Consider the following 22,655-nt stretch of genomic DNA (forward strand, 5'->3'; position numbering starts at 1 on the left):
TTGGTGGTGGTGTTTTGTTGGCATATGAAACTGAGATTTCAAAACTTTCCACTTGATTCAGCTGTACAAAAAGGACTTGCTGACCTCTCTCCTCCGAAATGGTAGAATCACCTCTTAAGTTTGCAGTCACTGGAAGATTGAGGTGACCTAGCTTATGATAGGTTAAAGTGATAAATTGCTGAAAGAACCATCTTAATTTCAGCAGCTACATTCATTGCAACTAGCAACTCTTTCTTCAGTTTTTCACATCTTTCTGGTGTGTTGATCAGGTACCTGACCCATCACCAGCATTACCGCCACATACTCTAAGTGTGGTAATAATCTCAGCACTTCTTTCCACTGCAGAGCAATTAGGCAGCGGGCAAAAGACATAAGTAAAACCATATGTAGGTCAAGACTACCAAGATCAATTTATTTCTAATTACTTACAAATCTCTGACACCCCAGCCAGGTATCAAGGCCATACTGTGTTAAAAGAAAAAACCAGCATGTATGACAGTTCATTCTAATACAGTTTTGTGGGTTTTCTTACCTTAAAATTACTGTTGCCAGGATGCACCAAGTGAGCGACACAAGAAGTGGGAAGGAAAAGTAAGTGTTAAAGACATAAAGATGCTCTGCATTTGTCCAGTTGTAAAGAGGAGCAGAATATAGTTCCTGGATTCGATCCCTCCTGTAACAGAATCAGTGTACGGGCAGGTGTCCAATGACTTTGTGCTTCACATCTATAAAACAGGTATAACAATCTAATCTGTCCGCAGTTGAAAGGCACTACGTAGTGTAAATGTGCATGTATTACTAATAGTAGTATCAGCAGTGGCCGTATCCAGTACAGGAAAACTGTAAAGAATGTTTGTTAGACCTGAATTTTGACCTGGATTAAGATAAATTGGTTTGAAACAATAAAGAGTTGCTGAGAAGAAAATCAAAGTTTTTATAATCTCCCTGACTTCTACTTGCAAAATTGGTTGCTTCTGGCAGTGTGGTCTTTTGAGCTAGCTAACCCGTGCCATTGTCAGGGCTCAGCTAGTTTTGTTTAGGATATAGTTTTTGCACATACAAGGAAAAAAGCAACAGAAGACATTTCTTTCAGCTCCTTTTGGAAGGGAGGACTAGGAAAGCAATGTCTGCTCCATGGAAAACAGCCAAAAATTGGTTGAGAAGGAGTCAGGAGTGGATTAAGACTAGAACTGGAGCAGATCCAAACCAACGTTTCCCCGTTCCCCATCCCCCTGCCAGCTGCTTGTGTTGCACAAGCCACTCTGGTAGGAATTGCATGGTCACCTGCCCTCTCTGCCCATGGGCACAAGATCAGCAAAGCGAGGCGTTGTCTTGGACCCAAGCAAGTTCTTTCCTGAGTGCAGCAACCGCAGTGGCGGCTGAACGGCTGTAGTCAGTCGAACAGCATTGTGCTGTCCGCGGCTCACTGACTCGCTGTTACGCTCTGGCCTTCTCTGAATGTGGTGCCCAGATGCAAAAAGCCAGCCTTCACCCTGCCCTGGAAGGAGAGCTCTTGTCAGGCTTCTAGGAAGGTTTTGCAAACAACATGAAAGGAAACTGGAGCCGTTCTGTGCAGTTCTTGAAAGCTCTTGGACATGGCTCATGGAATGAGTGCCTAGAAAACAGGCTGGTCTTTTCATCACCTCTGTGGTTGCTCGCTTCTTTGGCTGGTAGCTTTTCTCTTCCAGAACTTCAAACCCTGGCCACTTCAGCACGCATACCAGCACCATTTATCTAGACTGGTTTGCCCCATCCTAAGTGAATTCTCTTTTCAGGCTGCAAACTGCCTGTGAGCAGCAGGTAGACTGTTTCAGCATTATAACATTTTCTGTGACTGATCCCAAAACGGGGCAGCTTACAGAGGAAAGAGGTCCACATCCTAAGAGCTGCTTTTTCTGCAAGCTAATTCCAGATGATGCAGGTGGAAACAGAAAGGAGAGAGGCCTCTGCTATGGGTCAAATACTGATTTCAGTTACAAGAAATGCAGCACAACTGACCACGTTAAATGACTGAGGTTGCACTTGGGGCTTTATTCTGACATCAGGTACAACTCTGAGGACTTCAGGAATTGGTCTGCAGTGTTCAGGGACTTTTCTGACTGTTGATGGGACAGGGGGTCTTACACATAACTGAGTAATTTTGTGTAAGAGAGTTACTTCATTTACTAACCTGTATCTGCAAAGAAAAGGGTTTGGCTATAGAGTGAGAAAGACTATGTTCTTCATATTGAATTCTGAAGAGTGTGGCCTTTCCTCCCTCCTTTCCCGCTTACACAGACTTCAGATTTTGTGGGGGTTTTGTACCAGTGACTTCATCTGGCATCATTAATCAGCGAGCTATCTCAGCCCAGCAAGCTAATTTAGAATCCTGCTTGTGCATTTGATCAGCAAATGCAAACCATGTGTAATGTCAGCAGGTCAGGGGAGGTGATGGAACATGGGATTTTCACCTCAGTTCCAGAAAGGGCCATAGTTGCTTCCAGGAAGCTGAGCTTGGCACTGGGTGTGGGAAATTGAAAAGATTTATTTCCCTGTATGAGAGCTTAGAGCCTGATCATTCTAATCAAGCATTTTCCAATCAATATGTTTCTTATGGGCTTTCCAAAGGCTGCATTAGAAAAGCAATTTTATTTATTTTATGACCCTGTAGACCTAAGGGATTCGGGTGTGTCAACTTTCCAGGGTCTCTGTACAGACAGTGAGAAGAGAAGGGCTGGGTCACAGGGCACCACGTTAGCAAAGTCAGCACGGCAGAAACCTGGTCCAGTGCTTTACTAGGTTTGTTTCTGTGGTCATCTGCATACACAGAGGCCCGAGAGCAGACACGGTGCACAGAGCATTACCTGTACTCGTGCTCTACCTCTAATACCCTGTTCAACAGGACAGCAGGAGACATGAGCCTATGCCTTTTATTTCAGATTACTACTGAAAAAGCTGTCTCGCCCTCTGTTCCCAGCAGTGTAGGAAGCTTCCCAAAGCCTTGTCATTCTGATTATAGGCAGTTTCAGACCTTTCTGAAGCACATGCAAGCCTCACTCAGGTCTCTCTTCCTGCCCATCACATGACTCCTCTGTTCCCTATCTAATCATTTTTTCCTTAACAAGACCTGTAAAGGCACATTTTCATCTGCTGCCATCCATTTCCCTTGTACCAGTTTGTGCTCACCTCCCAAATAATTCTCTCTGAGGATTAGCCAGGATTAACCTTTTCCTCTTTTTCTACCTTTGCTTATCTCTGGGCCTCGAAACTGCAGAGCCAGCTCCCTACTGTAGGATGAGGCAATCCCTGCGGGCCAGCAGCAATGAGTGGCCATTGCTTCTCCACTACTTGGGTCAAGTGTCACCTGCTGGAAAGAGCAAGTGGTCAGGCACATACCTGCACACCAGACCTCTGTCCCCGACTCATAACAGCAAGTGCACCAACCACCAGCGATACAGGGTTTATCCTGTGGTAGGGCTGCATCTTCCACACCTATGCCAACCCAAGAGCAGTCCCAGAAAGCACTTGGGAATAGCTGAGCACTTTGGGAAAAGCTGCATGGGAACAGCTAGGCACACCACAGCTCTCTGTCACCCATTCCCCTCCTCGAAGGATTAGAAAGACTTCCTGAGAAAGCAAGGTCCTTAATCTTCCTGCCTTTACCTTGCATAGCAGAGGTAGTCCTGAAGAGCTGCTGAGTGCCCTGTGGGTGGGAGCCTGCCAACGCTGCTAGCTATGAGGAAGGCACTTGCGGGAAGAGATTGGTGCAGCAGCTCCAGCAGAGATAGCATAAAATCCGTGCCCCAGGAGGACCTCAGCACCCAGCTTAGGCTTTAATTTGAAACCCCCTTCAGTGTTGTCGGCACACTGTTGTTGAGCTCAGCGCTGCAGCCCTTCTCGGAGAGCAGCACGTTGTGGTTTGTGCTGTCAGGTTCGAGAGTGATATCAGACCAGGGCCCCTGGTCTGCAGCAGCAATCAGTGCCTCCGAACAGGGAACCAGAGAACAGCAGACAGCACCGCAGGAGTATTGAACCATAGCTGTTTGAAGCAGCTGTGCAGCATTTTGCACTTTTGAAGCATTTCGTATGTTAACTGGCCAAGCCTTATGACACCTCTTTGCATTTTGGTAGTCTAGCTTTCCAAATGAAGAAGTGAGACAGAAGGAGGGGACTTTCAAAAAGTTGCTCTGGCAGAGCCTGGGAGAAGGATTTGAATCAAATCCTATGTTTTTCCTCCAGACCATGTTGCCTTTACACAGAAATGAGGAGAAAAACACAACCTCATACCCCTCTCCTGCTTGACATACACCATCATATGCAGAACCACATATTATGCTTTATGAGTAACATGGAAGACTTTTGTTAATTAATAACAAAAAAGAAAGCTTCAGTTCCTAAAGAGCTAGTTGGTAACAGACATTCAAGTCTTCTGAACCTCTCCAGCATTGTTTTCCCAGTAAAGGCTCAAGTACTGTCCTATAGTCAGAGCTGTCCTGCCTGATGCCGCCAGTGATGATGCATCTCTCCCTGGGTGTTTGGAAACCAGCTGCTGATTTGCATGCACTGGCCCCTTTGCTGTTTGCCCAACTGCGCTAAGTAGTTTTTGGCGTGGGAGTGAGAACAATTCTGTCTGCCCTACAGAAAGCAGGGATAAATGAGAGGTCTTTACCCCCTTCTCGCCTCATCATCCTGCCTGCCAGGCAGCCAGGCATAAGGATGGACTGCCCGGCCGAAGTGGAACAAAAAGTTAGACGAAACTTACTGTGAATGCTGGTTCCATCATGCATGCTGTCGTGTGGCTGCATCCTCATATCGAAACTAAAACGGAACAGCAGCTCTCAGTGGTAGTGTACATCAAACTTTGCACTGGATTTGTGTCTTCGGATTGTTCCAAAATGAGTCAAGGTGAAAACAGCCTACAGTATACTTCACATTTTAGATGTATCTATTACATATACCATACATAGCAACTCATACTGTAAAATGCACACCCTGTCTTCTAAAGCAAAGAAAGAAATACTGGATACAAGTGCTTTGCAAGATTCAAAGTTGGCTACATCTCTTCAAAAAACAAAGTTGTATCCCCACCAGAAGTTTGTGGTCAGATGCAAATATTACTGGCTGTGTAGTTTTATGTGCAGAAGGTTATACTAGGTGAGCAGAGCACTTTTTTTCCAACCTCAAAGCCTGACCATGCTTAAGTTTCCTGAGGGGTTCACTGTCAAAAGGAATGAACTCTAGAGACCATTAGCTTAAACTCCTCTTCCACAAACCGATACATTCTGTTGCATGCATGCCTGCATGCCTGCATCTATGTGTGGAAGTGCTTAAACATATCTAAACAAGTTTACTGGCTACTTCAAGGTATAAATTACCCCGTCAGCCCCTCTTCGTTGTACTTGTTTTTGTTTGGCAAGAATAGAAAGGAACAGAGAGTGGATTTCTTCTGCAGTCCAGATGGTTATCAGCTTGTGCCCTGGAGCATGAGCATTGATCGCTCTCACCATTTATACGGTAGCTAGTGTAACAGGTGTTAGAAACAGGACTTCAGGTGAGGAATAAGCAACAGAAGTAGATAATCTATTAAGACACCAGTGTGCCAGCCTGCGGCATTAGAAAGGTGAGCATGAATTTTGCTCCCTGTTTAATGCATATGAAGCTGTCAGATTATAAACGTGTCTATAAATTATTGTATTTTACTCTGCTGGAGGTGGTGCTTGGAAGCTGACAGAAGACAGACTAAAGAATATTCTGGGATCTTGCAGAGCTTGATTCTGATGGTTTACATGGCTTTGTCTAACCTGCTTTCAGCTATTCAGCTCAAGAAGTTTTTGTTGTTTATTTTTACACTTCACAGATAGGGAGCGTTGGGAACACATGCCATATTTCGGCCAGCGGAGCAAGGGCACAGATGGGAGCGGAGCCAGGTCCGACTCCCAGGTCAAAATTCACCCTCTGAAGTCCACGGTGACGCTGGCCATCGAGAGGGCAGACTGGGACAAAGGCAGCATCCCCTGTGTCTGATCCACACCTACTGAAAGCAGCAAAGCCGTCCCACTGATTTCAGCAGTCAGTTCAGCAGGCAAAACTCTATCCTCATTTTGTAACACAGCACTCATTTTTCTCACTTTATTCTGCTTCGTAAATATCTTTGTTAGTTGAAGACAATGCTGTTAGCTTTCACAGAGAATAAAACTGGAGATAAAAAGAGCCCATTTTCCTCCACCGTGGGCACAACAATAAAAGAGAAGATGGAGAGGAGAAAAATAAGAAACAGCATCCCAAAAAGAAAAATTGTATAAGCAGGATTAGTTTTTCTTTCATGGAGAGTATAGGAAAGCATTTTCAGGACCTACTGATAGCTACATATGCTGTGCTGTAAAATCCCTTCAGCTGCAAAGCCAACCCTCTCATGCCCTTGTTTTCACAAAACCAACTGCTTCTTTTTAAGAAAGGGCAAAGAAGATGGGATACAAGTTTAGTAAATGCTGTGCTGCACATGCAAGAATTATTTTTTGAATGGTGGTTTCTGAAGCACTTTCAGCAACACAGGTCTGCACCCCCAGAAAAGCCTCCTGCGACTGAACTGGTTCAGCCTCACAAAGCAAATGGACATGCAGTGGAGGCAGGCAAATTAAGAGGGGGTTTTGGAGGAGCTAACTTCCCAGGAAAGCAGCAGGGCAGGGAGGGAGGGAAATGAGAGAAGAGGCAATCCATCTAGGGAAAAGCAGCTAACGTATTTTATGCACTTTATGTCTTCCAAACACAATGCAAGTATTTAATTATGGTATCACCCCATGGGTGGAGAGATGTGGCGCGTCCACCCACTCATTTTAGCGATAGCCAAACCGAATTAGAAAGGCTGCTTGCTGATTCTCAGTAACGAGAAGCCAAGTGGTCCTAGGCCATACTACTATGGGGCTTTTTTCACAAGCTTCGGAGATGCTGCTGAAACCAAGCAGAGACCTGATCTGCAGGGTGACGCGTTGAGTCTGTTTCAGAGTTGCCAGCACAGCACCACGTGTCTTCTCGCCAGCTGTGTAGCTTATTTGGCTGTTCTGGGTCTAGCACTGATCAATCTAAACCTCTCTCTAGACATAGTACTTTTGTATCAGTTGAATGGAAGGCAAAAATACACTGTTACCAGCACGTGGGAACGTTGATCTATGTTTGTACAGGGAGTGATTTATTTATTATGTTGTTATCTATAAGGAAGCAAGCACATCATGTGAAGTTATCATATAGCTCTGTCTGTGACTGCCTGATTTTCCCAGTGATGTTTTGTTTTGTTTTGTGCCTCATCTTGTGAAGTGTGCATCAGAAGTCCAGTTAGATTCCACATGACAGTGCTCCTTTGGGCAATTTTATTACTTGCATGGCATGGCAAAGGAGGAGGCAAAAGAAACCATGCATGAATATTTCAAGCACTCTTCAGATGGTCTTTTAAACCTTTTCAGAAGTTGTGGTCTGGCTGCATCAAGTCTGACTTCTTTCTCTTTTAGCTGCAGTAAATGTGCATGCTTCCCAGGAGCAACCTGGAGTCTGGAGTGTGTTTTCTGCAGGAATAACCCTGTATTTAGCAGAAGATGAACCTCACTGGCATTTTAGATGATGGTTCGCATGTCTCTGAGCAGATCTACACCTCACCCCAGTCCCTTCAAAAAGAAAGGCCTTACAGAAAACTCTGACCCCAGTAATCAGACCCTGATTCAATAGGTGGAAGAGAATTTCAGTTCTTCATAAATAAATAAATAAATGCTGCTGCTTGTTTCTGTGTGGCACATAATACAGTGCTACAGGGGCAGTTGAAAGCCAATGGAAATTCTCGCTGCTGCCATGCAGACGTCCCTTCCTTAGGTCAGCTCTGACCCTTTCTCAGGCTCAATCTCAATTCCTTTTCCGACTGAGATTCAGTTCTGTATGCAGCTGTGGCTCTGGGACTTTCCAAAGCCGCTGTCTGGGAATCTGGCATAGCAGCAGAATGCAATTCACTGCATGTGACCTCTTGCTCAAACAGAAAAAAGAGTTGCCTATCTGTTAAAGGAGTAAAAACCAAACCAAAACAGAGCAGTACAAGTTTCTTTTAGTGCCTGGTAGGAGGAGGGTAATCAGATCTCGGAGAATGGTGTGCCAGGAAGGAAATTTCTTCCCATGTGCGGCATACAATCAGCCAGGTGCAATATGAGGAAGGGAGGTTCGTCTTCCTCTGAAGCATAAGGTATTAGCTCCTGCCAGAGGCTGTGTACCAGAGATCTGATCAGATACGGCAAATTTTATGTTCCTATGCGCAGTATGAAGCTTTCATTTCTACGCAACACATTGTAGCAAGTCAAACAATGAGTCACCTCACGAGAGGGAAAAGGAAAGAAAGCTTTTATCTCCCAGTGGATTGGAGATAATCTCTCTACTGGGGTATAAACAGCTCTTCCCTGTGCTGACTTCTCTCCAGGGGAAGGAAGCTATTTTAAATTTGTCTGTAAAACAGATTGAATTGTCACACCTCCCAAGACTCTCTGCCTGGGCCCAATAAAGGTAGCAGGCAAAAGGTCTTTGACTTTCATGGTAACTTGGTTGGGCCCCTGTGAGTAAACACAGTAGTCTAGGCTGTGTATGCTGTGTGAGCTGGCTGGGAGAAAGTGAGTGCCAGATTCTCCTCGGAGCCCTGGAAAATCTGTGCCCAAACTAAACATACCTGTTATTTTACTGTGAAATGGCATACCGGCCTTATATGGACAGAGTTACATTGGTAATAGTTTATTGCTGTACAGGAAACACAAGCTAAAGCAGTGCTAACGGTGCCGCAGCCTCAGCGCTTACTTTCCTCTTCAGTGTGGGAATAGCATCTGCAGGAGGGGTGGGCCAATCTGAGTACACCTTTCTCAACCATACCCACAGTGATAACCGCTTCCAGACACACTGTTACAGAGGCTGTGTGAAGCAGCCCTTCTTTACAGACCCCAGCTGCCCAGAGGGAAGTATGGCCGTAGCTTTCTTGCATCTGATTACTTTTCATTATTCTTGACTGATGACTTTACAAGGGGCATGAAGAGAGAGCACACCTCTTTTCTATGGAAGATACACACTGAGGATGGATGGGGCCAAGGACTTTGCCTCCTTCCTGCTCTGCACCTCAGAAGGAGCAGTTGGAGGAAAATCCCGTTTCATAGTGGAAGCCTGGAATCAAATGATGTCCTAGAAGCTTTTTTCAGGATGCTGAGGCGGTTCTTGTTTCTTAACATGTCATAGATAAACCAGTGTGCCTAAACTAATGAAGTATTTCACAGTCCAGTGCTTAGAGTAATCCTGCATCAATGTGACATTCCTCTCCTACACCTTCCCGTGAGACTTCGCACATTATATATTGCCTATATTCCCATGCCTTGTCTCAATTCGGTAACACAATCATGGTCTCTTCCTGCCACAGGTTTGCAGCCCGTTTACTGGAGCAGGGATGATGTGGCACAGTGGCTCAGGTGGGCGGAGAAGGAGTTTTCCTTGAGGCCGATTGAGAGCAACACTTTTGAGATGAATGGCAAAGCTCTGCTGCTCCTGACCAAAGAGGACTTTCGATACAGGTCTCCTCATTCAGGTGAGGATTGCTTACAGAAGCTCTGATTGAAAAGAGGGAGGAAGCTGCAACGAAATCTGGAGAGGGTCAGAGGAGGAAACAGTCAGATTTGCTGGGGTGGGCTGGGCAAGGGGAGGAGCGGGAGGACAGAGATGCTCACTCGTATGAGCCAAGGACAGAAAAGGACAAGGAGGGAATGAAACCCTGATACACCTAAGTTGTAGGCAAATTTGAATGCAAAACCAAACCCAAACCCAAACATCCAACCTGTTTCTAGTTAAAACTCCCTGCAGAACTCCCCAAAAGCAAGCTTCTCTGGCAGCACTTTGTGACTTCCAGCTCTTCCCTGTAAAGGCTTTTCACAGACCCAACTACAGCAGCACGTTAATCAAGATGCTCCAGCCTCTTAAGAAGCCCATATTAGCATTCTGGCTCACAGTTGGCTTGGCTGATGTGCCGCTAAAAGTGACTGCAAAACTCCTCCCTGGGGGACCTTTCCTCTATTTTACAGCCCCTGTGGGCTTTGCTTTACTTTACCATATTCTCTCACGTGCTGGAGTCCAGCCCAAGGCACAGCACAGACAGGTGTGTGAATCAGTCTGCCTATTGCTCAAATTATGTCTTCATTTATTCACAAAGAAGATTTAGAATTGCGTATGTGGCCTGCCTGTATTTATATCCCCTGCGGTCTGTCTGCTCCAGTTTTACAGTCAGAGTAAGCCTCTGCCGTCCTTTGTCAGGGATGTTTAACTAAATATGAGTTATTTGTTCTAAATAAGAGTTGTGAGCTTTTCTTTTGTGACCATACAAGGTACTCCTGTTAAATTTAAAAGCTTGTAATTCAATCACCGTAGGTGATCAAAGAGTTTGGACCAAGCAGTGACAGAATTGCTGTTAGGAGGCTTCCAGTGCAAGGCTCACTAGGTGCAGAAGTACGGCTGGTGTTGCTTGGATCCAGCTGATAAACAAGCCGTGGCACTAATTCTGCATCAAGCTGCTTGGTGACTCCCTTGAACGCCCCCCCCCCCAACCATCCTGCAGAATCTGCCTCACCAATTGTGACTTATGTTTAGTGTATATAAAGTTTTTGAAGCGTGTGCTTCGAATCCGGGACTAATTTTGTATGGAAGGAGATGCCTAACATTAATGTCTATTGCCAGTGTAATACAATAGTGAAAACTGATGCCTAGAAATGTCCTTTTTTTAATTCTGGTACACCACTTTGAATCATTTCATTAAAAAATTAGCCCTGCCTAAGGCAAAAGGAGTATTGAAAGTGGGGATGTGAGCAAGGGACACCTTTATGTATCTTGTCTGCAACTCCCCTTATCATCCCAAGCCTTGCTGCCTACAAGTTATGTCCCTGCTCTTCTCCTTGTGTGCTGTGAGGGCACTTGAAATGAGTAGGATTAAAATGTTTGTAGACTGGAGATAGATTCCCAGAGAAAAGCCTCTGGCTTGCAAATCCTCACTTTATGCAGAAGGTTTAGCTCTTATTTACCTAAATGTGGAATTAAATAACCAAACTAAAGGACTCCTCCCTTGCTTTTTCTCGCCTCCTTCTCTCCAGGTATTCCCCACTGATAATAAACCTTTTAGAGGATAGCCGAGTCAGTCTCTAAAAATTTAGATGGCTGTTGGTAAAGGGACATTACCTCAACATTTCCCAGAAATTAACTATACGTGACATTTAAGAACTATGAAATAATGTTTGCCATAGAGACATTAAGTTTTTCAAGAGTGTAGTTAGATAAAAACTGTATCCTTTCCCCTCATGGTTAAACCAGGAGAACCGCATCCACTCCCCCCAGCGGTCCAAGCAATAACGTGGGCTCACAGCCCCACAGCTAATCTATTTAGGGCTGGCCAGGGAAGGGAGGCGGCAGAGGCAGAGAGTGAAAAACTCTTTTCACCTTCTCAACTAGCATTACTGCATCTGGGTGGTGCAGAAGCATAACTGTTTTGTTAGGTTAAAAAAAAAGACATCCAGCTTTATGGACTTTTTCACTAGCCTGTCAGGCCAAATCAAGAGAGGTACAAATTTGCTACCTTATTGCTTGGAGTGTTACAGTACTAGTTATGATTATGCCATTACTGCATTCAAAGATGCAAATTATGTGGTAAAATCACTTTTTAGCCTTTCATATACTAAACATGGAAAAGATATCTGGGTTCTCGAGGCTTTGTTTTCAATTAGATTTTCAGGTATTGCAATCACCTTTTAAAAATGCCCTAAAGTCACTGCTGAGACAGTAAAAGCAGCCAAGATGCTAAAAATAAAGGAAGCTGAACTATGGAAAGCAGGATGGCTTTAACTGTTTCACACTAAGACACTAAACTTGCCCACAAATAGAGCATTGCCAGTTTATAGAGACAAGGGAGAAACCATACACACCTTACAATCTCATAGAAACAACTACTAAACCCCCCCCCCCCCCCCCACTTAAGAAAACTCCCTCAGAAAATCAAGGGTTTCCTAAGTGAAACTTCATTAAGGGCCTTTTCAGAAAATGTGTTATTGCTGCGACCTGTTCCTCCGTAATATGAGCAGGGACAAACAGAAGAGAGCGAGCAGAATTAAAGGTCAGGACACTTCCAACCCTGTGTTGTACATTTTCAGTTTGAAATGTGCAACCAGTTACATCAGACCAGATGTGTTAAGTACCTAGGTGTTTCATGTGTATGTTGTTGGAAGCAGGGCATCAGTACAATATGTAATACATAAAAAGCCACAAAGTAAGCAGTTAGTCCATTGGTCTCCTAGATACATTCCACTGAGGAAAGATACAACAATTCTGCTGGGGGGGGGGGGGGGGCGGTGCAAGGAACAGCCTGCCTGCACCCCAGAAAGAAACATCTGGATCAATTCACACGAGAACATGTCAGCTTGGTGCAGTGCACTTCACTGCAGACATTCTGTGGAACAGTGATACAATAGCAGCTAACAGCCTGTATTCGCCCATACAGAGCACCAGGTCTGCTGTGTTTTATTCCTAAGTCTGCATCATATGTGTGGTCTAAAATTGCCTGTTGCAGTGAGCTCCATACAGATTCTAGTAGCTAGAAGTAACTAGCTTTGGGATCCCATTTGGGCTTTTCAGGAGTCCAACCCATGACACCAAGAGTGACGTATAGAGGTTCCTAAGGCACCTATAGCACTCAAGTGTCTCCAGGAGTTGTCACCACAGCAAGGATGTTCAGGATTGTTAAATCTCTCAATTCTTTTCAAATCTTTGACTCCATCCCAAAGTAACTCTCAAAGCGAGAGTTCTTCCTCCTGTGGATTTCCTAGAATAGAGTATCTTAGTAGCACACTGCCTCTGGCCTTGAGACACCGGTGTTGCATGGAGGGGCTTTACAGCATCTTCTATCTCATCTCCCCATAAAGCCTAAATTGTTCAGTAATTAAAGAAGAGCACCATCTTTGCTCCCAGCCACTCACTGCATAAATCATGGGCTCTACATTTAAGAATTCTGTGTCCTAAGGTGTCTATCTAAAAAATTGAGGCTGTGATGAGAGAAGGTGCGACACTGAACTAATTACTGCTCGTAAAGGTTTGGAGCTCTTGGATGGGCAGTCACGTAGCCTGAAAAAAGTCTCATTTTTCCACAGTCACACACAGAGGCATGATGTGCAGCTTTTCTTTTTCTTTTTTTTTCTTTTTTCCTTTCAGGGAAGAACCTTACAAAACAGTGAAATGTAGGATTTTACTGCAAGCATTTTTGGGTCTGAGAAAAGTACCCATGAGCCATGAATCCATGTATCAGATGGCTAAATAAGTCTTCTCAGCAGTATGTAGGTTTTCATTTCCTTTATCCTGCTGTTTGTCTTTCAGGTGATGTTTTGTATGAACTCCTTCAGCATATCCTGAAGCAAAGGAAAGCTCGTATGCTCTTCACACCTTTCTTCCACCCTGGGAACTCCATCCATGCTCAGCCAGAGGTCATATTACACCAGAATCATGATGAAGGTAAGTCTGTCTCATTCTTACGGGAGCTGCCATTATAGAGGCGAGTAGGGTAAGACTATGAGGAATTATGTCATTTTCTTGCTCCAAAGTTACTTAAATAAAGGTACTCTCCTCCCTTTGTCTCCATGGCTTTAGAACAGTCAACTGGTCTAGTGAGTCAACTGGCCATTCTCCATTTATCTTGTATTATTTTGTCCTGTTTCCAAAGCCTGCTTAAAAGCTATGCCAGATACAGATTAAAAAAATATCAGAAAGTTTTATTGACCCCATTGATTCATTTTACCTCACTCCCAATTAGGTAGACAAAGATGCTTCATGGAGTTTTAGTATGCTGGAGATGCAGCTAGATGCAATTGTTTGCAGAGCAAGAGAGAAGGCAGCCTCAGAGAGAAACATCTAACTCAAAGTCACTTCAACTGAAGATCTATCATCGCATCACGCCAGAGTTCCTAGCACTGAGCCCATCTTGTTCAGCTGATTGAGCAATTCACATTGAGAAGTTGTTTTCTGCAGGTTTTCTCTCATTTTTACTATCAGAATTACTTGCTCAGGTTATTAGTTAGCCTTATAGTAGTGTCCAAACCTGCCATGCCTGTCAGAGATGGTGAAGAAAGAATAGATATGTCTGTGGAACTGCAGATTTAGGCTTCTTCTACTCATTATTAATACAGATCAAAATGTAAGTGTACTTCCTTCAATGGAAAATTGAGGGTTTATTTTCTTTAAAAATATACACACTAAAGTACTTCATGGTTTTCTCCAATAACAGAAAAATATAAAGCCTAAGCCTTTTAAAAGGTCCTTTCCATGAAAGCATCAGGCAGAATTCACTTTTTCAACTGAAAAAAAAAATCTAGGAAAATACTGTGTTATTCCTTTTTTAAGTAAACAGGATAAGAGAACAGAAAGGGGTTAGGATATTGGCCTAGTCTCTGCTAACTGGAGAAAAGATGCACAAGTTATTTCAAGCTTCAATGTGGGATTGCAAGAGAAGATTCGGGGGTACTGTCAGACCTGTACGAGTTGCCCATGGCCAGCCTGAGCAAGCCAGAATCAAGTGGCACCAGCAAAACTTTGAGACTTAAGCCAAGAGCAGGACAGCAGCAGGTGGGATAAGGACACTCCAAAGTGTTTCCACACAGCCGTGTAAATATTTCAGATTAGAAGAGGGTGCTACAGGTCAAGATGAGGTTAAATTGGCAGAATTGTGCAAGAGACAGTTACCTAGTGTATTAAGATAGGCACTTTCCAGAGACCCTTATAAAAATCTCCATTTTTTCCTGAAGCTTGGCATTCACCCACAAGCATTCCCTTTCTAAATTTCAAACAGAGATACAAGCTGCCCTCTCAGACACCTCTACATTAAAGATATGGAGCAACTTTCACTCTAGAGAGCATTTCACAGGGATGTTGAGTTGGCCTTTCATGTGCGTCACTTAAAACCGTTGCAATCCAGTTCAACTTCTGTCAGAGCACGGGATGATTAAGAAACAACTCTGATTTCTTCCTCAGAATACTCTGGCTGCTGCTATTACCTCTGTATTTGCTTAGAGAAATCTGTGCTATTACTTAAAACTTTTCTTCATAATGACAAAACTTAGTTCTTGTTGTGCTGTGAGAGGGACTTCAAAACAAGTAAAAGAAACTACAGCTTGTCTGCTACAAGACTGAGCAATCAGACAGTCTTTATGCCAAGAATTTATAGGCAGGTGAATTTATTTATTTATGTATTTTGACATTCCTTCTTTCTTCTTCCTGTTTCACAGAGTCACTTGGGAGAAATTAACACAATTAAGTTTACCAGTTTCCCTCAGCAGAATGCAGCTTAGTTAAAAAGAAGAATGAATGTGAGAAGCAGAACTTAACCCTGCCTAACTTACAAACTGTAACAGAGGAGTCAAGTGATATTTTGGCACAATTTTGAGTGGTTAAACTTAATACATGATGGAACTTTTTTAGAATCCCTTCTTACTCCAGTGATCTTTTGCCATTTTCTTCTACAGACTCTTTTACCCATTTCCTAGTAGATTATGTACTTACGATCCTGCTTCTAATGCCTTCATTTTAAGCTACTTAATCCAGAATCAGATAAGACCAACATTTACAGCTAGAGGCTTTTTACTGCCTTAAGTAAAATGGGTTTGGCTGTTTGAAATCAGTTGACAGCAGTTCAGGATATCTCCAAGATGCATTGGCATTGGCTTGGAATCTGTGGCATTGGTCTAGGTCCCTGTAGAGGGATGAGCAATGGCGAGTGAATTACCTACATCTCCAGTGGTCCTTCTGACTCAGCACTGAGTCATTTGATGGGATGCCATACAGGAAGCTTATACTGTCATTCCCTGCACTTCTTTTATGGGTAAGCAAAGAGTGCCAATCTTTGGGATTGACACGCCAGCAATTGCTAACTCCCAAAGGGAGTGCAGCCCCACCCGTCCATATATGGATCAGATAGGTCAGCAGTTTTCCTGGGAGCCGAATTCCCTTTCACAGCTTTCCCTTCAAGAAAAGAGTGTTGGTCACTCAGAATGAAGAGCCAGACTGATGAGTGAATCTATTCCTGCAGGAAATGATATAACATATGTGCTCAACTTACAGTCATCAGATGTTCCAAGGAATGAATGTGATGAGGATTTTATTCTGTTCAGGGTCATTTGTGGCAGTGGAACTGCTTGGAGCTGAGTTTGAATTGTTTTATGCTAAACAGCAACTTTGGCCATGAGGGGATTCTTTAGTTATGTATTTAAAGAGAAAGATCTTTGAGGAAAATGAACACTGGTGTGTATTCATTTGTCGTTTTTCCTCTTGCTGCTTTTTAAAGAGTTCCTTGGTCCCTACCTTCTCTCTACTCTGTCCTCGTTCGGGATCGCCATGGTTTGGGAGCAGACAGACAGTTCTGCTTCTGTTTGGAGCTTGTCAGAGCCAATTAATGTTTACAGAGAGCTTGGTGGACAGCACAGCAAGGCATTCCTTTCTGCTTTAAAGTTAGCTGCTCCCCACAGCCAAGGCACTTTAAATAAATAGGACAAACAATACAATATTCTGGTCTATATTTACAGGCCAAGAATGAACACAGTGCATTTGAATGTACAGTGATGGGGGTCGATGGTCTGTAGAAGATAGGGCACTGAGTAAAATTGGGGGGTTGGTTTTCTTTCTTTTGTGGCAAAGAAATGAGACTTTGAGAAAAGAGAACCGCAGAGGTAGGTACAGTTGTAAATTAATTCTTCTTTGATCTTCACATCATTTGGGCTATCCCACATTAGCTGGCCACATTGCATTTAAAGCTATTTGGGTTTAGACAAGAACAATATATGGCTCTGGAGTTTCGTGTCCTCCAGCTGTTTCATTGTGAGTACCTTAAGTAGCTCTACAAACACATTTTTCTTGTCTGGGACCACACATTGTGTGAAAAAAGTGTTCTGAAGCCATGTAGTTTCTGCCTAAAATTTCAGCTTTTTCTGTAGACTTTAGCATCCTTGTATAGATGAACAGCCCATTGAGTAGGCAAAAGGGCTGGTGCTACGTCACTGCCTGGCACTACATTTTCTAAGAACTAGAGCTTTTCCTGTTCAGGCCTTTCCCTGGTTAAGTGCTGATCCCTCTCCTGATGCCTGCCTGGGTTCCAGGGCAGCGGGAACGCCTGGGTCTTCACTTTGTTGAGGTCTTCAGTGAGTACCCCTGCCTTGAGGAGAGCAAGAGAATCGTTAAAGAGGATCAGAGTAAATGGAGTGAACAGGCAGCCACAAATAGGCGGCTACTTGTTTCAGTTGTTGACATGTACCCAGCATTTTTCTTCTCTTATCATCCAAGGCTTTCAACAAACAGCACTGAAATTTGATCTTTGTTTTTCAGATAAAAACCTGTTAGTCACTGTAGTCTGGTTGCATTTTCCTCTTTGTCAGTAATTTCCCAAGTAAAATTTGATGGCCTTGGCTAAGCTGAAAGTTTGCACTGTTTATGATGTCAAGCATTTCATTTTGTGAGAGGATTGTTAGTATGTAAAGACATTGACCTAGAGCCATGATTTATCTCCCCTCTACTGTTAATGATCACAGCTGGGGAAGTATGCTTATGCAAAAGCAATGCTAGAAGTCCTCCTGCTGAAGAAATGTAAGAGCTTATATGGGATAGCCCATCAGTAGACAGCACAGACTAAATAAAACAACATGAAAATATCCTTATGAAGATGTTACATGTGCTTAAAATCAAGGCAGGGATAAAATTTAGTAAGTTTCACAAAGAGCTTCCTACCAGTGAGCTTTTTTAGATAACCCAGTCTGTATTTCAGACTAAGATATTCTCTACCTTGACCCAAGCCTCTACCATCTAAAACTTACTACCCTATGTTTTCCTGGAGACATTTTCCCCTTTTTATCTCTGTCCTCTACCTTACAGTGCTCATCATGGTACAATAACAGGAACCACATGCAGAAATGCAAATGGCAGGAGAGAAGTTTCAAAGCATTTGCACAGAAACACAGTTAGTACAGCTGAATCAGATCTTACTTTCTTCACGTGTTCCAGTCAGCTTCTCAAAATGGGATTTTTCTTAACACATTTCCTCAGGAACTACCGTTACATGGCGGGGGGGGGGAGATTGTTTTCACGGTACTGATTTCATTTTTTGTAGTAATAACTATCTGCATTTATATGGCATTTTTCTGGGCATCTGTAGGTCACACAAATAAAAACATTTCCAAGCTGACAGCACCCAGTAAGCCCAGCTAGTAGTTTGACAGTTAGATCCTATACCTTGATCACAATATAGACAATCTGTATTTTTTGTTGGTTTTTTTTTCGCCACAGATAGCTTTGTCCAGAGACCTTCAAGACCATCTACAGAAACAGTCCACCACAACCCCCCAACCATTGAACTGTTGCATCGTTCTAGATCACCCATCACCAACAACCACCGTCCATCACCAGATCCTGATCAGCGGCCACTGAAGTCCCCTATGGACAACACTATCCGTCGCCTCTCCCCAGCCGACAGGGTGCCGGGGACAAGGCATCAGCAAGAGAACAACCACCAGGAGTCCTATCCTCTCTCAGTGTCCCCAATAGAAAACAACCACTGCCCACCTCCTTCTGAGGTGCTCCAGAAGCCCTCCAGCCCTCGCCAGGAGAACACCAGGGTCATCCAGCTGATGCCCAGCCCTATCATGCATCCTTTGATACTGAACCCCAGGCACTCCGATTTCAAACCACCAAGGTTGTCTGAGGATGGGCTGCACAGGGAGGTAAAGCCAATCAACCTGTCCCACCGAGAAGAGTTAGCTTATATGAACCACATCATGGTGTCTGTATCCCCTCCTGAGGACCATGCAATGCCAATTGGAAGAATAGCAGGTAAGTGGCATTCTCTAGGTTACACCAGAGTTGACGCTCTTCATTCATAACTAAGCATACTGTGTAGTAAGAGCTTCTCGTATCCTTTTGCTACTCTGTGACCTCAAGAGCTTACTGGCATTCTGCAAGTTTCACCACATCTGTGGTTTAGACAGTTCAATATGATTAAACTAGTTTCATGGCAGGTAAGCAAAGGTGCAGAGTGACTTGCTTGTGACCACAGAATGCGTAATTGGTATTGAAACATTGTGTCCTGACACTCACTGCCTCTCTACCCACTACCAATCCATTTGTTTCCCAAGATACCTATCTCTAAAGCCATGCCCTGCAAAGAGGTGATTTTCCGGGAGCCGCATTCACATTAGTATCCAGTCCTATGGAAAGGAAAAAGCCCTCTGTCAGTGGCCTTTGAGATAATGCTATGTCAAGCCCACTAGTATGCACTAGTATGGAGATGGTGGCACTAACGAAATATCACCTCTGAGTCCTACTTCGTAGCTTTCCTGTGCTTCTCACACTAGGATTGTCCCTTTTTACAGAAACAAGGTTGCCTTTGTCCCACGCAAACCACAGGCATTGTCTCACTTTTGTTATCGTAAATAACTGACATCACAAGAGCTGAATCAGGAAGCTGAGGTTACAGAAAATGTTTTTTGTACTTGAAAGGGAACTGTAAATAGATAGGGAAAGGGGGAAGGGGAATCCAACCACTTCAGAAATATGCTGAATGCCCCAGTAATCAATTTATTTTGAGAGATGTAAATACATACCACGCCCAAAAACATTCCATGCATCTGTGTCAGCAGCAAGCTAACGTGATACCCCACTCCTGTGGGGTATTACACATGTCCACAGAGGTAAATTTTAAAACACCTTGTTCTTTTTTGTCCTTACATGCCTTAAATTTGTTACAGATGTGGTGCTGCCTCAACTTTAATGAGGAAGATTTTCTATTTTCTTAAGACTTACCACTTTAAATTCAAAAGGTACATATCTCACCATCTGGTCAAACATCAAGCACAACAGGGGCCATGATCCTTTCACATAATAGAAAGATGGGTTACAGAAATTAATCTTTTGACATTTTTGCCTGGCTGACATTTGTCTCTCTCCTTTTGATTTTTATTACCCACGCTATTCTCAGCAAGTTAAGAAATGTGGTTAATGTTATGGCAGAGAAGATAACCGTACTGGTTGCCTCACTGGAGATTTCCTTTCCATAAAGTACTATTGGAAGATCAGGGGGGTTAGTTTTTATTTTTCAGAAGGAAACATTCTCTAAGAATGAAGCCTAGACTGAAAAGAATATAAGAAAAAATAGGGGACCGGGTGGTGGTGTAATTTTTTAATTGAAACCCAGGAGTCTTCTTACATAATTGGGAATCTTCGGTTTCTGCACATTGTGCACTGGGCCCCGTGACACCAGCCTTGTAACTAGTACTCCCATGTCCTTTCCATCCCTGTCTTGTCTGCAGGGCAACAGAGCCAAAGCCCATGGATATTTGGGCCTAACACAGTTGCTTGGCAAATATGTCTGGCAGTTCAAAGTGTTTTACACAGGCTATATTCACATGCTTAGCTGCTTTCACTTGCAGTCTCATGCCTTTGCTTAGACCCACCAGCACAGGTGGCATGTCTTAAAGAGCTGGTGAAGTATTTCGTGCCAAAAAGACCTGAGGTGTACTCAAGCATTCCGTGTGGATGAGGGCAGTGCTTTATGGCCAAGGGTCAGGGATTACATAGCTGGCGGTTGCTAGCATCTTAGATTTCTACTGATAAATTTGCCCGTGTACTTCCATCGGTACCCTATGTCCTTTAATTGTAAATGCCAACAACCCTCACTTGCTCTACAGGCACAAGCTAGTGCTATTCTGATTGGGTTCTATTGGCTCCTGAACTGTAGCTGGACCCTATAAAGGGTTCACAGCCAATTTAAAGGTGACAAAACCCAGATTACTACCAAAAATGTAGACAGCCCACATTTCATATCTGAAGTCAACTTCATCAGTGCTATTGAATTCAATGGCAGCATATTTAGGCCCCCTAGAAAGAAAGTACACACCCTTCTACCTGCTTCCCCCCATCTCACAGCCTTCAATTTAGAGCTTTTGCCATTACGTGATTTCATTTTAAGAGCATTTCTTTTTTTATGTCAGCATAAATTTATTTTCCACCTGAGTGTCCTTACCTTCACCGACACTGCTATAGTTAACATGGAGGCTTTTGACCAACCATGGCTCGCCACTTCAATTTGAGAAAGACATGAAAATTATAACACTTGGCCCTTAAACTGCAAATATACATCAATAGAGATGTATTGTTAAAAAAAGCTTTTTAAAAATCACTGCATTATTTCCATTTTATGGCTGAGGTAGACTGATGGTTTGGATAATGAAAAGATTTACCGATAGTCCAGTGCCAGAGCTAAGTACTTATCTGTTTAGACTGGTGAGAAGGGACCCTTGACTTTCTACTGGCTTAACTATTTACATACAGGTGATTTGGGGGGAGGTAGTGATGAGGAGCAGCTACCAGGGAAGCCCCGTGGGCTGCTGACTGAATCATTGGGCTGAATTCCAAAACATATTCTATTCCCAGCTCAGATATTTTAAATTGTAAAAGGAATTCTTCCTGGACTTAGGATACCTCACAGCCTCATAAACCTGTTTACTTATAGATAGAGTCTCTTTTTAAATGCAGCATGCAATTACTTGGTGGTGAGGAAGAAAACAATGTTTTCACTTGCTGCTATCCACAAATCCTCTGTTTTCAGGAGATCAATCAATAGAGCTCTGGACTTCCTGTCAGACAAAATAATGACCTCTACTCACCAGCTGACTAATCTTTCCTACCTTTTTATGTAATATCATTTCTCAAAATATTAATTTTACTGGTAAAGCACTTTCCCTTTTACAGCAAAGAATTTCAAGTTGAAGGTCTTACTCTCTTTTCCTCTAAGGGCATTTTACACTTTTCTAGCAAAGCAAGAGAGAAAAAGTATCTTTATGTTACTCATTAAGGTCCCATATATTATTTATCAATGGCTAGAGTTGATTTTAAAAATTATGTTTAGCTATCTGCTCTACACAATATGCATGAGACTTTTCCATAACTTTGTCAGAACTAGAGGTCATTGTGTTGGGGTGATCCAAAGGCAGACTTGCATCCCCTGTAAGTACACCAGGCAAGGGTTAAGCTGACTAACTTAGCACTTACTTAACAAATTAAAAATACCTCAGCAAGGGAGTTTAGCAGAGTGATGTAACAGACAGTTTTCCCCACTGGAACTGCCAGTTCAAAGCAACAGCAGTGTTTGCTGGTAGTCAGCTCCTAACTTGGGACTCTAGCAAGCAGGCAGTCTATCTGGCTTACTTTTAGCTCTGAACTTTTTTAATAGACCATATTGATTGCCCCCAAGTAGTCTCCAAGGATTTCACTCTGTGGGGAAAAAAAAATATTTTTCCTTCTCTTTTTCTATTCTTTTTTTTTAACGCAGTTGCAGTTTCATCAGGAGAGGTGCCTGCAATTAGCTCTTCTGCAGAATGGAAATTCCACTCCCCGTACACCTCTGACTGGGAGAGTTTTGTTATAAAACATTTTAGGACTTTGATATCTCATAAAAGGTGCTTCCCCAAGGTACATGGAAAGGCAGGGGTTATTGCGTTGGCAGACGTTCGTAGCGTGTCATGTCTGAGGCACGCACTGCAGCCCTGGTGGAACCACAGCCACCAGAAACCCTCCCTGCAGCCACCCTCGAGTTCTGTCCCCATGGCTTTCCTTGGGAG

The 22,655-nt window shown here is 43.4% G+C and overlaps 1 protein-coding gene across 3 annotated transcripts in view; it reads left to right on the forward strand.

Moving 5' to 3' along the window:
- ETV6 (ETS variant transcription factor 6) overlaps positions 1–22,655 on the forward strand; it is a 143,429-nt gene that overhangs the window by 100,415 nt on the left and 20,359 nt on the right. For all 3 annotated transcript variants that reach the window (XM_075760698.1, XM_075760706.1, XM_075760713.1), the window contains 3 exons: positions 9,404–9,568; positions 13,384–13,518; positions 18,328–18,870. In XM_075760698.1, the coding sequence (XP_075616813.1) occupies positions 9,404–9,568; positions 13,384–13,518; positions 18,328–18,870 (843 nt within the window). The remainder of the gene's footprint in view (positions 1–9,403; positions 9,569–13,383; positions 13,519–18,327; positions 18,871–22,655) is intronic.

Source organism: Balearica regulorum, chromosome 1, assembly GCF_011004875.1.
Source record: "Balearica regulorum gibbericeps isolate bBalReg1 chromosome 1, bBalReg1.pri, whole genome shotgun sequence".
NCBI lineage: Eukaryota > Metazoa > Chordata > Aves > Gruiformes > Gruidae > Balearica > Balearica regulorum.